Source organism: Micropterus salmoides, unplaced genomic scaffold (assembly GCF_014851395.1).
Source record: "Micropterus salmoides isolate LMB-PRFRI ecotype aquatic unplaced genomic scaffold, ASM1485139v1 Ms_hic_scaffold_12, whole genome shotgun sequence".
Classification (NCBI taxonomy): domain Eukaryota; kingdom Metazoa; phylum Chordata; class Actinopteri; order Centrarchiformes; family Centrarchidae; genus Micropterus; species Micropterus salmoides.
The window spans coordinates 4,005,342-4,018,587 of NW_024040263.1; the positions used below are offsets into that span (position 1 = coordinate 4,005,342).

Genomic DNA, 13,246 nt, shown 5'->3' on the forward strand with positions numbered 1-13,246 from the left:
TGAACCAGGCCTCTGTTTATCAGCTTGTTTTGTGGTAGGATAGGCCTAACTAATTCTGCCTTGATGTGCGGGTAGAAAACGATTGATGTAGCTCTATAAATGACCTTATAGGCTACTGGCAAACGACAAAAACTGAATGATACTGAAGCAAAACAAACGTCTCCATCCTGTTCTGGGTACCAGATATGGTTTCCAAGGCTCCCTGTCTGATACACAGTGTGGTATAAATATAAACGCGCTAATGATCTGCTGCCGCCCTCTCATGTCTTCATGCCTCCTATGGTTGAAGGTTTCCTGTGTTGCGTTTATTCGCTGTGTAAAAAACAGCTCCTGCCGCGACCACTGGATTTTTTCCTCTGATCTTGGGAAATGCCAAAAAGACCGCACGGAAGAGCCTGGAGGCGGTGTAAACCCCTCTCCCCCGCCGTCTCTCTGTCCATCCCACAGTAGCCTATTACAGGACGCACTGACCGACACACGTGTATTTAATTTAGGTGACTGTGCAGAGCTGTGTCCCTGACAGAACAGCGGTTTCCGTTAGGAGGAAATGATGGAGAAGGAAAGTTTCTGACGCCTCTCCGTACTTTCGGGACTGTCCGCAGGAAAACTGGAGATCATGTAGGCGATCGTTTTGCTCGGTTCGCTTGTCCTCATCATAACGACAGTAAGTCTGAACAATCTGTATGGATTTGGGATTAATAGGGTCTTCAACTCTGAAATGTCTCAGGATTGGAAATGCAGCTCCACGTCTGTCTGTTGCTTTTTATTATCACAACAGGTAAGGAAATCGGCCACATTCCTACTATGAATCTCATTATGTAGCCTACTCCTATTATTTAGCTCGAACTAATTTTTTTTTTTTTACCTCATGTCTTCAAAAAAATCTTTAAATTACATTAGCCTGTCTAAGAATGAAAAATACCACATATTTTGAACTACCCACAACTTATATCCATAAACAACATCATGCAGAGGTCAGGGGATTTGTGCCAGGGAGATTCCCTCTTTTACCAGCATCTTTTTTTTTCTTTCCTCAGATAAAACATTGGCCTTGTCGCACCACCACTGTGGTGGAAAAATCAGCTTTGACCAAGAGCCTGCTGGTCACATTAATCTCACCTTACCTGGACTTTTTACTGATCCCAACAGACTCAACCCCACAAACCACCCATCTGACAAAACCCTGCCTGCTTCTGTTTGCACTTGGATGTTAGATATTCCTCTGGGTCGGACGGTACTTTTAAAGTTAATATGGTTGGAAAGTGGTTCAAACATATCAGTGCGCTGTGTTTGGAACGAGGAAAAGCAGCTCCTGGCGAGCGGGGGTACAGCTCTGCTCTCCGACTGTGATACAAACAAAGCCACCATCTCTTGGACAGGAGCAGGATACTCTTCAAATGTAATTCAAGTGTCCTATTATGGTGAGAAACTGTTATCCAGTTATCCAGTTTAGTTTATTGAGTCAGGCACACTTGGTTGCATGTGCATCCATACCACGAGAGTTTGATCTAATTGTCGTAATAACATTTGGATCAAACTTTTTTTAGAGCTGTGTCTGACTCATGTCTCAATGAATACATGAAAATAGTTTTTGTTTACTGTAGAAGAATATTGTGGAAATGTATTGTGTAAAATGTGTCTGTCGGAAAGTTCTTGTCAGACTTGCTGTGGTGCGAGAGTCAGAGAGATGTTATGTTGTTGTGATTTCCACTCTGTTCCTCCTCACCCTTGTGTGTATGTTCCTGGTCATCCAGTCCAGGAAGATAAGAAGAATTCCTCGGAGGACCACACCAGCCCACATTCAGACCAAAACCTCTTACGATGGTCTCAGACAGGAAGCAGCTTTATGAGCCCAGCTCCTGTCGGTCAAGAGGTGGTGAGGGGGACAGAAGGGGGCAGAGGTCGCCTCTTTGAAGGTCGGGAGTGGAATTCTGCGCCTCCGTCTGCGTCTAGTACCTCCTCTCAGGACCAAGGGCTGCTGCACCGCACCTCACCCCTGCAGGGACTCACTGTGGCTGGTAGAGCCGATAGGGAAACTCACCCTCTTCCTGAGGAAGAACCAAACAATAGAGCGGATACATCTGTAGCTGCTCACCTCACTGATGGCCCCATGTCTGCCAGAGAGCGAACACACCCCTATTTTCAGCCTACACGCAGTACAGACACACTGTTTCACACATCACACACAACAAACACAGAAACAAACTCTTACAAAACTCAAACTCTCCCCCAAACCCAAATGGCAGTGATACATGCATCAGCCAGTACTTCCAACACTTTGCATGGCACAGAAATACACAAACAAACAAACACTGCAACCACACAAGCTCCCCTTACTGTGTCCAGCTCAAGCATCCCACCTCTCACCTCTTCTCCCCCTGAGCCACCTCTCACCTCTTCTCCCCCTGAGCCACATTCCTGGACACCCTGGGTGAGGAGAGCTGTTAGTGGGGCACCTGGAGAGAAACTACCACATTCCTGGAGGAGCCAGCGAAGCACAGACAGACTTGACTCTGATTTGACTTCCACCGTCACCTCTGACCCTTTAAAATCTCCCACCGAACCTCACCAGGACAACTCAAGCTGTGCACACACTGATACTGAACCCACTGCGTCGTCATCATATTCACAGGGCCCCAGCAGTACTCAGTCATCCACCACCCACATCACAGGGCTCGACACTGCTGTTGATACTGTGGAGGCGGCTTCATTTCATCAAAACATTAGTCGAACTGACTCATTTGTATCTACTGCATCCGATCTTACCAGACAGACTGCTATGTTTGAGTCCTCAGAGATGCTTCACACTTTCACTTCTTCCACACAGAGTCAAACAAACTCTCCGCAAAGCACAGAGAGCATCACGCACTCACCGCCTCCCTACACATCCTCCCAGTTCACACAGACGAGCAAAGAGGGGACACAAACAGCAACACAAAGAATCTCCTCCTCGCCTGACATTACAAAAAGGGATGACTGGACTTTCACAGCTTCTTCTTCTACATCCAGAACAGCACTGACGTTGGGAGATGTAGTCCAGAACTCAGCTGCCACAGGAACGACTGCTGACACTGAAACGTTTACACTGCGTCCCACTTCTACGCTCTTACATGACAATATGCCTACAAATTCATCGACTCCTGGTCCCGTTTTGTCATCCAGTATATCCATACAGTCATCTACACCTTCATACATGTTCCAAACACACACTGCATTTCCTGATAGTTCACATTTCACTCACACACCCCTGCCTTTGCCCTCCACTACCACTGAATCCGCTGCACACCCACCCTATATCAACCGCGAAACCGTGCCTATACCCTCACAAACGTCAACAATAAAATCTATATCTTCACAGATGCCTCATTCACATAACCACATGTCTTTGCAATCTTCTACTGTCCCAGCCACGCAAAAACAGTCCCATGACTATATACATACTACACTTAATTCTCAGCTCTTAATCACAACTACAAAATCAGATTACGGACTTGGAGATAAAGAGGGAGAAGCTGAGAGAGAGGATGAGTCTCAGATGTTGTTTCCCAGCAGCACAACCACACAAACTCCCACAGCTGGACTTCCACAGCAATCCCCAACCCGGGAAACCCCACATCCCAGCCAGAAGAACCATACGACGCTGACACCTTCTGTTTTAACATCCGTGCCCACTTGGAGCTCGACAACTAGTCAGACACCCAAGTTCTACATTGAGCCAGACCAGCCTGCGGCCATCAGAGGTATAGTACTTTTTTTTTGTGTCATGAAATAGAAGGTTGGGGTGTCCAGGGCTGTTGTAATGTATGAAGTTATTGGCTTGTTCTGTCCAGTGAAGTCAATTGAGCTGCTGCTTCAGATCATTGTGAAGGAGTCCCGATCAGCTTTAACTTCTGGCTTAGAGGAAGAAACTGCTGCCTGGGTGAGAAATAATGTGTACACACACAGGGATACAGAAAGGCATGAATAAACATGTTCATATACAATATCCTTAGTATATTATTTAGTAGCTGCTACAAAGTTCTCCCTCCATGTTTCATTCAGGTGGAACCATACCTACAGAGAGCCCCAGGGTTCAGCAAGCTGCTGGGAGTCTGGAGCAGGTGAGATTTTATACGCGCTGTAGCTAAGCTGCAGTGCCCTATTTAGGCCTTGTTGGTGCAGTAGGCAGCGTGTCAGTCTTAACCTGAAGGTTGTGAGTTCAAGCCTCACACGGGGCAGTGGTTCAGGGGCGGATGTAGTCCAGACCAGAAATCCAACACAGACCACAGTAATGGAATGTGGACTGGCAGCTGAAGAGGTGCCAGCTCACCTTCACTCCTTGAGCAACAGCCCCATCACTCTAACATCTCTCCCAATAACTACATGTCTATGGGTCCCGTGTGTGTGAGAGAGATAGTAACAGTGGAGTGAAAAAATGTAACTTCCCCCAAGGGAAAATGTAATTGATGAAGTAATTCTTCTTCTTCTTACATATATTGCCGTTACAGATGTTAACGTGAAATATTCTGAAAAATAAATTACCCCTTCCTTAACTTTTATTTAGCATATTATAACAGCAACATTATACCTGCTAAACATTGTGAGCGTATTAGCATGCTGCTGTTAGCATTTATCTCAAAGCCCAGATGTGCCTATTTATAGTCTCATAGAACTGCTAGCATGGCTGTAGACTCTTAATCTTGTTGTAAAATACAAGCTAAATGTTAATGTGTTATTGATGGGGGAAAAATGTAATACTTTCACTAGCATCATAACATGATGACACCATTTTTAATGTCTGTTCAGTGTTGTACAGCTTGATCAAGGGATTATGTCAGTTCTGACTACAATCTTTGTTTGAATTAGGAAAAAGAGGAAAAGGCTTGTATCTTGCAGAAGAGTCTTTGATATTTTTGGATATACTTTCAGAACAGCAATTAGTGTTGTTAAATAACCCTCTGGGTTTTTCACAGATGACCAAGTATTTTCAGAAAATCTGATGCATAGCTCTGTGACTCTAATATAATGATAATACATGTAAGGCACAAACTGGGGCTCTAGATTTCAGAAGTTTGTGTAAAGAAAGGTGAGGAGGTTGAAGGTGTACTGTTCTGCTGTTGTTCCAGTGGCCATGCAGTGCAGAGTCTGGTGGAGTTTAAAACCAGCGGGGCTCTGCAGTGGCTCAGCATGACAGGACCAACATCACTGTTGGAACGAACAGGACTGGCTCAGGCTGTTCGCGAGGGAAGGAGCTTCAGATTGTCCAAGATCACCAACATCACACTGGGAGGTAAGCCTGGGTTGGGATGCCCACCTTTAGACAGCTGACTAAAGATTCCTAGCTTTGGGTGCCCTGGTGACCTAGGGGTTTAAAGCAAGTCTGTCCGAGCACCATTGCACATTGTTCTCCACCTCTCACCTCATTTCCTGTCATCTCCTTACTGTTGACTCTGAAATAAAGACACACAAAATACTTTTACTTAAAGGTTAGAGGTCAGCTACAGTGGCTATATTTATCTGAGCGGGAATTCCATTCTTAACCTGCTTACTTTATTAACCCAGTTACAGGCAGAATCATGTAAACATTATAACTCTGTTAGATTGACTCAGTTATACTCACAATCAAGTTACAATCAAGTTAGAAATCTGATTAAAGGGTCTGGCTTACTCTGATATTAAACGTGTTTCTATGGCATCTGGTAGTGGCATCTTTCACTTTGGTGTTTGCCATCTACACACATACATACTGGCACACGTGCTGTGGCTGCATTTTAAAGTTGTCAAAATACAAGGAGGGGAGAAACAAAGTATTCTGTTGGCAGACTCTTTGACGCAGTAGGGATGTTTGTTTGCAGAATATCAAATGCTACTATACAAACATCTGCCAACTCTGCATGTAAACATAGTCACTAAATAGACCTAAATATTACAGAACCTATATATTTATTATTTTATTTGCAAATGCTCTGCCACACATGCACCATGATCTGCAAAGTATTTCAGCAATTTCTTTTTTTTATAGCACAGTGTGGACTTGTGATTGAGTACCATAGACAGAGTAAGGAAGTCAGAAAGTGCTGATACTGACACAGTGTTGGTTTTTGGTCTTTATGTTTTTTTTTGTTTTGTTTTTTTTTGACAATAATAAAAATGTAGAATCACACCAGCCTTATCTTTTAACACATCTTCCTCCTCCAGGTCTGCAGGGTGACGTGTGTGGCTGGTTACTACAGTGCCAAGCAGGCTATATGTGTGTGTCCCAGCCTGGCACTTCTAACTACAGCTGTTCTTCTGTCTGTCATTTTGACTACTGCCACCACCATGGCATCTGTACCCACCACCCGGGCCAACTTCCAGTTTGCCGGTAAGAACACGCATAGGCACGCATGCTTGCACAATTTTCTCTCTCCATCTATCCAAGAAAGGTTTGTGCATCTAAGCGTCTTTTTGTTTGTGTATTAGCTGCCTTGTAGGAGAGGAATTCTGGTACATGGGTCAGAGGTGTGATGTGAGGATGACTCGAGCGCGGCTCGTGGGCGCATGTCTTGCCATCTTACTCATCATGGTGACAGTGATTGGCGTTTTGGCCTTTGTAGCAGTGCGACGCTACCGTGCCATTCTGATCCAGGCCAAAGTAGATCAGACTCGGAGCAGGTACACACCAACCCTGATATACACGCATGAAATTTCAGCTCACAGCATACAACCTACAATACAAAGATTAATAAACACAATGCACACTAATATTTCAAGCAGTGTTTCTGCAAAAATCTAAGAATTTTAAAAACTTTTTAATTCCACAGAGAATGCTGTTTAATACATGTTTCATGGTCATAATGGCCAAAGGATGAAAGTAGGATTGAAAACCGTTAAGGATCATATGTCCCATAATTATTTATTATTATGACATTTTTTCAGTACTTCCCAGCAGTGTATAGAAGAATCATTTCTATATGATAAAATTTATAAAATGTATCTGACCTGGACCAAGATAAGGAGCATAAAATGGATAGATGGATTAACCAATTAGAAATTAGCAGCCTAGCTAGTGTAGTGAGCAGTACATTCTAGTTTTCTACAGGTCTGATGGAGCTGACTGAAATGCCACAAACAAGGATTGAACAGCCTACTGTTGCAACAATTCTCCTTTAAGTTAATAAGTGTATAACGTAACATCTCACAACAGCCCACAATCTGATACAAAACATTTCACAACTAACATTATTGTCTATGGCAGGCAAGGGAAAATATTCATTTATAATATTATAAATAAACACTTTAAATTTAATTTACAAAAGTATTTAAATACCTTCTTTTTTGATGAAAAAACTTTCCAAGACCTTCAGATCCCCTGCACATGAAACATGAAATGTTTAGAAGATGATCTATTAAAAATAAATATGGTGAAAATGATTCAAATGATAAACTGTGTTTGTGTAACAGTGTGTGGTGAACAGCCCCATGGGCTTCTGGGTGGACCATAAAATAACACAGGAAACGCATGTTGAGACACACACACACACACACACACACACACACACACAGTAAACATACAAAAGGCATTTGACTCAACACGACCCCAAATGACTTTGATAAATGTGACATACATGACAATAACACAATAGACACCTTGAGGGGAGATCATGTGTTGACATCCAGGAAGGGAAAACCAGACACTGAGAGGGGAACAACGGCACATGCAGCAATTGTAATTACAGTGAAGTCCACTAGGTGTCATGGTCTGGCTACAGAACCACATACTGAAGCTGAAGACTGTGTCCACCCTTCTGACTTGCAAACAGACTTGTCACCACATTGTCAAGTCTATTTGGGTGCTGAGCCATAGGGGGATCAAATGTGTTTTTAGACAGGACTCACACACTTCCATGTTGTCCCACTTTAAAGTATTTTTCTGAACTTTTTGCTAGGTTATGAGCTTAAACAAGAACACATTAAAACATGTGTTGAAATGAGTGGGACTGCAAATGGGAGGAGTTTGTTCACCTTAACTGAGACTCTGTAGTTTCATCCTATTGCTGAGATTAACAGACGAAGGAAGTTCAGAGAAAGTTCAGACAGGAAGTAATAAGTCTGAAGTTAAGCCTTAAATCCATAGTGTCTCTTTCACAGTGGGGAGTGAGCATTCTGTCTAGAGGAAGTTGGACTATTAGATCAGAATTTTACTTTCTCCAACAGGCTCAGTTGACAGGAGAGCATAGTTTAGTCATTTTACATGACATGTCATCAGGAAATCACAAAACACTGTAAAGGGTTACCTCTCCCCTGATTTTCTTCAATTTCTTTCTGTATATATATAATATTAAGAAATTTTTTTACCTCAGCTTATGATTTGTTCTGTGTGCAGCTATCGCAGGTTCAACCATTTTGATGAGCTGTCAGGACGGTTTTGGTTGCGTTCGTGGGCAGGATCAGCAGACTCTCTAGATAATCCTGCCTTTACACGCTCTGATGAGTTACTACACCTGCGGGCCCTCGACCGCCCATGCTGTTACCACGACGACACGCTGTCACTGGCTTCCACCTGCCCCAGCCACGGAGCACGTATCAATACGATCTATCCCCACAGGTATGGTAATATGAATATTTAATTTGCATTAGAGTAAGTTATTGATCATGCAGGGGGCAAACACATGACTGTCCTCCTCCATCTGTCTGTTTAAAACAAAAACTGTCATCAGCCATCAGGTGGATTCACATATCAACAGGAAAAAACGTACTACAATATGCAAACAGCCTCTGCTGTCAAGCGTACCCCATATAAAGCAACATCAGATTCAAGTCATAATTTACTATGAAAATAATGATTGAGAAACATGCAAGCTAAATATATACAACCTGTTGCCTGGAGCTCTGTACAAAAGCCCAGTCCAGCCATCACTCTAAGAAGGATAAAGATGTGCCTGCCCATGGAAAACGGAACAAGACTTCTTTCTAAACAAGCTGGATCTGAAGAACTGTATACCTTTCTGAGCCTTTCCTGATGCACACATATCCAGCACCCTGCTGGCCTGATTAATTAACTTCGACACACAATCTGCAATTTTACATCACTCGAACACAAAAACCTTATACTTAATGTGAACTAATAGAGAAATGTCTATACATCTTACTTTAAACCTGCCAATTGGGGGCAGCAGAACAAGTTACAAACACAACGTTGACATTTTACCACACTATAAAGTTGTCATTGACAAATGTGATGGCAAACAAGTTACTTGTTTACACATCCAGAAGACATGAAGCAACTGTAGAAGTCATGTTTTTGGCCAAGTGACAAATGTGAGTCAAATGGAATTAGCTGAATGAAAACAATTTTTAGTGAAATTAAACTGCGTGTATCACTGATTTTGATTGACTATTAATCATGCTCTCAAACTACAGCTGAATAAATGTGTAATACACCATAAAAGTAAAAAATTATGTGAATGAATCATTGAAATCCATTATCATTGAATAAAACTATATGTCTGGCCTAATTTCCTAATCTTTATCTTATGCTTAAGTTAGTTTTTCTTGAGAAAAATGTAAACACATGTCTGTAAGTATTCACACTCATTCACACATAGGCTACAGTCAATTGACAATGTCTGTGTAAATAATCCTTTTGCTCTCTGTACTCCCTGTAGCTCTCAGTATGGTTGGAGGGGAAGTGAGATGAGCATGGGGGATGGTGTGTTGGACTCAGGTAAGGCCAGTGACCTTTCTGTCTGTAGCTGGCCTGTGGAACCCATTCAGTGGACTCCTTTCCCACTTCTGCAGCAACTGGCTTCCCACAGGACACCCACAGTGAGTTTTTGACTGATATATATATAGATATATATATATATATATATATAGATATATATATAGATATATATATATAGATATAGATATAAAATCTGGTTTCATTATGTGTTGTTCCCCTGTGAAACCAGGTGAGGGTGTCAAGGCCACGGTCCTACTGTGAAGGCATGGAGCTGGTAGACCTGGGGAAGAGCTGGACTGCTTGACATACACAAAGAAGAATAATATCTGTTCTGACACTGGTATTTGCAGCTTATTGTTGTATTCTAGGCCTCAAATGTTCTTGTTTTGTTGATAACAACTGTAAAACAATATGTAAATGTGTGTGTATATTAAGTGTATATTTTTGGTAAATTGTTGCTACATTTTCAATGTGTTTCTTATATTTTCCCTCTAACCTTCTGATGTAGGGTGTAAAAATAGAAAAAGAAAGAGGCAGTCTGAATGTCTATGGCACAGATTTGTAGATAATGCTTTAATAAACATTAATCGTACTCAGGGCAATTCAAACAAGTCATCGCTTAGCAAGGAAAGTTCAATTGTTTGTCACATTACATATGCAAAGGCAGTTAAAGTGCTCAACATAAGGCATTAAATCATTTTACAGGGTGAATTACATATATAAAACATAAATATGATATAAAGATAAATCAAGATGTAAGTGAAAAGTGCTTTAATAAATTTGACATTTTGGGAAATATGCATATTCACCTTCTTGCAGAGTTAAATGATCGATCTTCCCATCTATTTATTACATGTTCTTTCATCCAACTGCCTGTTCATTACAAAACTCACACATGACAGCACATGACAAAGGTTTACTGTAATGGTAATAAAATACAAGTTTGAAAGAAACTATAAGAAGGGAGCAATCTAATTGCCTGTGGGAGTAATTACTTCTTCAAGGCAAACGTCATCTGGACGTTTGTTCAAGGCAAACGTCCAGATGACGTTTGTTCAGACCCCCTGGGACCTGTGCTAGATCAAAAATATGTTTAAGAATTTGCACCGTACAAGTACACTCTTGTGGTCCTGTCTGATAGTGACCCTGTGTCATAATTTTGAAGACTTTATTGGGGACCCAAAAGCAAGTTTTCTGCCCCTGGGCTCCACTAACCTGGACATGGTTCAGGATCTGTGCTGCAGGGTAGCTAATTGTTATCTGCATGTTTAGTTTGACTATGGGAATGGTTAACAGACAACAGATAAGAAGCTACAAGGGCTCATATGATTAAAGAAACACAGTGAGAAGTGTATTTGACCCTAAACAATCAGTAATCATTTTAACTCTTTTCTATGACACATGGGAGGCCAGTACACAGACCTGATCATTTGAGTAATGTGTTCACTTTTCTTTGCCTTTGTCTGGTTGAAGCTGACTGTTTTTTGGGGGGTGAGGATTCTGTCTAGAAATTAGTATCTTCTAAAATTACATTTAAGAGTATTTCACACACCTCCCTCTCTTTCTCATTTGAGCACACACACACAAACCACACCTCCTCTGAATGCTTAGTGTGAAACCTATGTGGAATGTGATGCCTTACATGACTGGGAAAGACTGGTAGAGAGCGAAACAGGCAAATATGTACACCAACCTTGCATTCCTATAATTGTCTGGGGAAAAGTAATAAGGGATTGATTGATTGGGGGAGGGCGGAATGTGGCAAATAAAGGCAGAGTTGATGTGTGTTTAAGGGAGAGAGAGCGCGAGAGATGGGGAGAGGGATGAGTGAAAGTGGACAGAAGCTACCTGCTAGCTTCTTCCATATACGGTCTTAGTCTGAGCCGAGAGCCAAGCCTGTGAATTTCTCTGACTGTGTGAGTGAGCAATACAGGGAGTGTGTGTATGTGTGCGTGCGAGTGGGTGTTGTAATGCATGCGTGAGTCATGCACACCAGCAACTTTTGAAATGGTTCAAGGGATTACATGATGAGTGTCCAGAGGAAATACTGAGAAATTTCTGTCAAGGAGGAGTAAGTGAGTACAAAGTTTAAAAAAGAAAAAAATGTTGGTATCTCCTTTCTAAATGTAGATCTCTGGATGAAATATACAGAAATCAAGGTGAAAAGTGGCAAACCTAAAGCAGCATGCAAATTCACTCTAAAACACACACACACACACACACAGGCATACAGCCTTAAAAAGGGAGATTCATTCATTTCCTCAGACTGGTCACATGATCTGACTAGTGCATTCTTCCACCCATGTGACTTGCTCCAATATCTCCTTATATGGACGTCATCCAAAGGAACTCTTAAAGGGATGGTTGTCCTGTCCCTGGGTCTATACTTGGTGTGTGTGTGTGTGTGTGTGTGTGTGTTTAGTGTCTATCTAGAGCAGGATAATGCCAGTCCGAAAGCCAACTCCCTGATCAGCTCACTCACCCCCCTCTATGTTGTCCTTAGCTGCTCCATACCTGATGACATATGGGCGTTGTGTGTGTTTGTAGGTTTGTGTGGTCACTTCCTGCGTGCATCTGCAGAAGTGAAGCACTGTGAAACCTACTTCCTGTCTTTTTTGGTGAGCCAGCTCCCATATATCCTTATTAGGAACACATAGAGCCAGCAAGAATCCCTAGAATAAGTTTATGAGTCCTTGTCCTGTGCCCGTGTTGAGTTAAAACAGCACCCCAACCCATCCACTTAGTCTCTGGTCAACTTACAAGATGAGCTTTGCATGAATATTTCCTAGTGTGTTATCATAATATTAAATATGACATCTAAAGTATTTCCATTCAGAGATGCACAAGGATTTGCCTTGTGTGACATTTTCGGGTTTGTGCAAGAGCAGGTGTGTAAATGCATATCAAAGTGAGTCACATTCCTGAGTAGTAATATCATAATAGGCCTTGCAGTTTCATTTTGACACCAAATATAGGTATGTTCCTGAAATTACACACCTGTCTATTACCTCATTGAGGCAAGTAATCTGCTCCCCCCTCCCTTCACTCATTTAAACATCATCAGTCAAGTGATGAGAGATAAGATTTACAGTCTCCTGAGTGTTTGCTGTAAACATATCTCAGCTTAACCACATGTATCACTGTCACTCTGCTCTGCATGTGAGAGACATTGGTATGCTTGGGCAGACTGTCAGTCGGGGTGTTAACAGTGCTGTCAGTGACCCTGAGATTGTAATCACTGGCAACTGCTTAAGTCTCTGCCATGAGAATTAGCACAATCTTCAGAGCAATCCAGTTCTGTTGCATTCCCCTTCTGTCCTTCACTTACTTAAATTAGATGAATTATGGATCTGTTTGTCTGTGTCCGCCACTTACATTTTCCTCCAATGCACAAACATAGAACAGAAGACAATAGCATGGGTACATGAATCAAATGTGGTTAAGAGTTTGTGTAACCAGGATCTGCAGGCCCTTTCCTTAAGTGGAGGAGTAAATAAAATAATAAATGTGCTCTTTTGCTAAATGTCACCGGTTTAAAATACAATAGGCAGCTATTTCAAA

General features: G+C 42.0%; 2 protein-coding genes across 2 annotated transcripts; both read left to right on the forward strand.

The window, feature by feature from the left end:
- The first annotated feature begins 498 nt into the window (after nt 1-498).
- LOC119898897 lies at nt 499-2,691 on the forward strand. Its single transcript, XM_038713211.1, has 4 exons — nt 499-778; nt 1,038-1,421; nt 1,755-2,585; nt 2,633-2,691. The coding sequence occupies exons 1-4, from the start codon at nt 736-738 to the stop codon at nt 2,689-2,691; spliced, it is 1,317 nt and encodes a 438-aa protein (XP_038569139.1). The 5' UTR covers nt 499-735.
- On the forward strand, nt 2,396-10,481 carry si:ch211-14k19.8. Its single transcript, XM_038712919.1, has 9 exons — nt 2,396-3,740; nt 3,831-3,919; nt 4,042-4,100; nt 5,106-5,269; nt 6,178-6,343; nt 6,442-6,633; nt 8,345-8,566; nt 9,627-9,786; nt 9,915-10,481. Exons 1-9 carry the CDS (start codon nt 2,780-2,782, stop codon nt 9,987-9,989), a joined length of 2,088 nt encoding a protein of 695 aa, XP_038568847.1. The 5' UTR covers nt 2,396-2,779; the 3' UTR covers nt 9,990-10,481.
- The last annotated feature ends 2,765 nt before the right edge of the window (nt 10,482-13,246 follow it).

Bases quoted from the DNA above. Each gene is read 5' to 3' on its own strand.
- si:ch211-14k19.8 (XM_038712919.1), top strand. From the start codon at position 2,780: ATGTTTGAGTCCTCAGAGATGCTTCACACTTTCACTTCTTCCACACAG. The intron at 4,101-5,105 runs GTGAGATTTTAT...CTGTTGTTCCAG, and splicing joins CTGCTGGGAGTCTGGAGCAG to TGGCCATGCAGTGCAGAGTC. The intron at 8,567-9,626 runs GTATGGTAATAT...TACTCCCTGTAG, and splicing joins AATACGATCTATCCCCACAG to CTCTCAGTATGGTTGGAGGG.
- LOC119898897 (XM_038713211.1), top strand. From the start codon at position 736: ATGCAGCTCCACGTCTGTCTGTTGCTTTTTATTATCACAACAG. The intron at 779-1,037 runs GTAAGGAAATCG...TTCTTTCCTCAG, and splicing joins GCTTTTTATTATCACAACAG to ATAAAACATTGGCCTTGTCG. The intron at 1,422-1,754 runs GTGAGAAACTGT...CTGGTCATCCAG, and splicing joins AATTCAAGTGTCCTATTATG to TCCAGGAAGATAAGAAGAAT.